This window comes from Argiope bruennichi, chromosome 6, assembly GCF_947563725.1.
Source record: "Argiope bruennichi chromosome 6, qqArgBrue1.1, whole genome shotgun sequence".
In the NCBI taxonomy this organism is placed as follows: Eukaryota; Metazoa; Arthropoda; class Arachnida; order Araneae; family Araneidae; genus Argiope; species Argiope bruennichi.
In genome coordinates this window covers 126,591,814-126,595,334 of record NC_079156.1, presented here as the reverse complement: position 1 = coordinate 126,595,334, position 3,521 = coordinate 126,591,814, and the positions used below count along the sequence as shown (strand labels likewise).

Sequence of the window (3,521 nt, the reverse complement as noted above, 5' to 3'; positions counted from 1 at the left end):
TTTCGAGAATAATGTAAAGATAATTTTTAGGCTTCCAAAAAAACAGAAACAAAACAAACTTTAACAAAACTTAGCAAAAATAAAACAAAATTTCGCTAAATTTTTAATTTATTAAAATTCCAATAATTATTTAAAAAAACCGAATTTCAAGTTGCAGCTTCTGAAACTTTAAAATTAAAATTGCCAAATAGGAAAGTTCCAGTTAATGAGTCTGTAAACGCCAAGAAATGCACGCACCCATTCATTATTATTATGCATCCAATTGCGTCCAAAGAAAGAGCGGCACTATTAAAAAAAATGGGTCCAATTAAAGAATTTTACACTATCTCATGATTCGAATTCAAATCCTGATTTTAAATTTAAGAAAACTGCAGACATTTTATTTAAAAAATAGATTACATTGTAATCTTACACATCAAAAACAAGCCGGATTATTATATCTCGACCATTAATAGTGGCAAAATGAAGTATTAATAAAGAAGCTACGAAAATCATTAGAGTTTCAGTGCAAAGTGAAACATTTTGATATAAAATAAATGTTTCTTTTAAAATGTTTCCTTTAAGTTTCGGGGGGAAAAATTATTTTTTTATTTTTATTTATTTATTTTTGAAAGATAAAACTTTGAATTTTGGGAATCATGTAAAAATAATAATTAGCAAAAAAAGACCGCTAAATTTTTAATTCTTTAAAACTCCAATAACTATTTTTAAAAACTAGTTACATGTTGCAAATTCTCACCATTAAAGAAATAGATTTGCCAAATTTGAGAGTTTCAATTAATCAGTCTGCAAACTCCAAGAAATTCACGCACGCATTCATTAATATTAACAGAAATTACACAAGTCAATAAAAATATAATGGACATGAATGCATTCCTTTAACAGAAAATGACTATAAAAAATGTCTTAAAAAGGCAAAAAATAGATCAATAAATAACACAGACAATATAATCTTTAGCGTTATATAAAAATATTTATTGAAGTATTTGCAAAACTGCTTTAAATATCATTTTCAAAGAACGATCTTCAATATATAAAGAAATGAAATCTTTGTCATATTCGTCAGTAATACAAAAACATATTTCATACCATATCTAAATTTTCCATTGGAACAAATACAAATATTATTTGCATCATAATAAAACATCAACATAAAAACTATTGTTTACACCAATTCAAAATAAAAAATAAAAAAAAAAATGTTTCAATGGATTTTTACAATTATTAATCAATCGAAAATGTACTTTTTCGGATAAAATGTCAAAATTTATTATTTAAAATCGCCATTTGGCTGATATTTAAAGTTTACCTCAAATGCTGGGAAAAACAGGAAATGAAACATGATATAACGAAATGCGGAAATATTTAATTTTGCATTCAAGTTAACACAAGGAATAATTGCATTAGGGGAACGCGTATTTTTCATATTAATTCTCGAGAATTGGAACTAGGGATTAAAAACTTTTTAAAAAGATATAAACAAAGTTGAAACCATAAGCAGATATGAATGCATCTGAACTGAAAACATATTTTCATTTTCAATCTTCAGTTAAAAGAACAATAGCTTAAAAGATAGGATCTCAAGAATACACATCGTCAAAATAATAAAAATCAAGCAGTAGTTTTAAAATAAAATAGTAACAACTTTCAATTAAAATTGTTTCATTTTGGTTAAGAATGTAAACTATTTTCATACAAGAGTAAAATAATTTTTTTCTGTAAATTGCAGATTGATATCATTTATGCTTTCTCTTGACATGCCTATTGAAACTACTTCTATAAGAGAATGTCTTTCCACAAACTGGACACTTATAAGGTCTTACTCCTGTGTGAGTCCTAACATGTCTTGTCAGACTATCTTTAGAAGCAAAAGGTCTTTTACAGAAATCACACACAAAAGGCCTATCACCGGTGTGAGTTCGAAAATGTCTATCGCGATTTCCTTTCTGAGTAAATGTTCTTCTGCATAATTCACATACAAAAGGCTTTTGGCCTGTATGTGTTCGATAATGAACGTAGAGATTACATTTTTCATTGAATTCCTTTGGACATAATGTGCAAGGAAATTTCTTCTTCCGAGGGCACATCCCTGAAGGTCCAGCCACAGTATTGTTATCTGTTATAGAAGAAATATGTTCCTTCAAGTTGACGGTTATATTCTCGCTCTTACTGTAAACATTTGAGTGTATTTCAAGTGAAGTATGTTCATCAGTTACATACTCCGAGACAGGTATCTTGCCATTTTCTGGTTCATTTCTTTCTGGTAGGAAATCAGGATTCACAATCAGTTTTCTTGGTTCAGAGATATTGCTACTATCTGAATGCCCTCTTCTAATAGCACATTCTAAAGAATCCATAAAATATTTGTTATCGGTATTCAGAGACAGCCATTTGTTCTCTTGACATGACATCTCATCTTTTTCACTACCTGTCGCATATATCAGATCGGATACACCTGATATTCTTTGCCTTTCCTCGTAAACACCAGTTGATTCTATGACAGCTGATGAAAGGTTATAAGCTGCGGGAAAATCATTTTCATGTCTGAAACAAGACTCAGCATTTTCTGAAGAAACCATTAAAGATGCATTTTCTTCCGTTTGAACGCCAATTACCCGAGTATCTGAAATGGCATCCAAATATGGACGATCATAAGATGTCCATAGTTGTGCGCTGTTAAAGGTATTCTCTGAAAAAGTCTGTGAGTGTGAATACGTATCGTCAAACGTATGAAAGTTGCAAAGGTGTATCTCACCGCATGTCACTATATTGTCACAAAATTCACAACGGTATTCATCCATTAATTTTCAATTTCAAAAAGAAATTCTTCTGATCAAAAAGATATAATAATCTATTATTAATGCGGTGACCTCTGCTTTGTTTCTTGAACAGTTTCCTGCTGTAGACAATGAGCTCTGTTTTTAAATTTCGCAGCTCTATCTATATTTATAACAGATACAAAGCGATGAATAAATTATAAATGAAATGTTTCTTTAATAACGTGCTAGAGCCATGTGTCCTAAGTTTGAGTTCGTGGGTTCGATTCTAATTAAGAATTATGTATCTAATATTTGAAATCTGCCTTCCCTTTATGCAAGTATCGTTGACGTTATTGATTTAATGTAAGCACCCGAATGATCAAACAGAAAAGAATGATATGGAAATTCCAATACTAAAACAGATTTCGTACAGAATTCATCGGTAATGAAACTTTAAAACTTGAGTGCGTTAATTAGTAAGATAAGAGAGTATTTCGGTCATAAATTTAAAAAATCAGAACTCCTAAAAGGTTCAAAGAACTCGTCTGTGAAAGGAAATATCCATTATTTTATTTATCTAAATGCATTTTAATTATTTTAAATTATAAAAAAGATTATCTATAAAATATGTTTCTACCTTTCATCGCCTTTTATTAAAAAAAACATTTTTATCTTTTTTTTTCTCTTAACTGCATTCATTAATATTCGTTTAAAAAGTCCTAATAGATTCTTAACAATAAGATAAAATTAGTTATTTTTGTT

General features: G+C 29.1%; 1 protein-coding gene across 1 annotated transcript; it reads right to left on the bottom strand.

Annotated features, from left to right (window-relative positions):
* Positions 1-1,736: 1,736 nt before the first annotated feature.
* On the bottom strand, positions 1,737-2,801 carry LOC129971995 (zinc finger protein 235-like). The gene has a single exon (XM_056085974.1). The coding sequence runs from the start codon at positions 2,799-2,801 to the stop codon at positions 1,737-1,739; it is 1,065 nt and encodes a 354-aa protein (XP_055941949.1).
* Positions 2,802-3,521: the final 720 nt, after the last annotated feature.

Coding starts and splice junctions, on each gene's coding strand:
- LOC129971995 (XM_056085974.1), bottom strand. CDS start 2,801: ATGGATGAATACCGTTGTGAATTTTGTGACAATATAGTGACATGCGGT.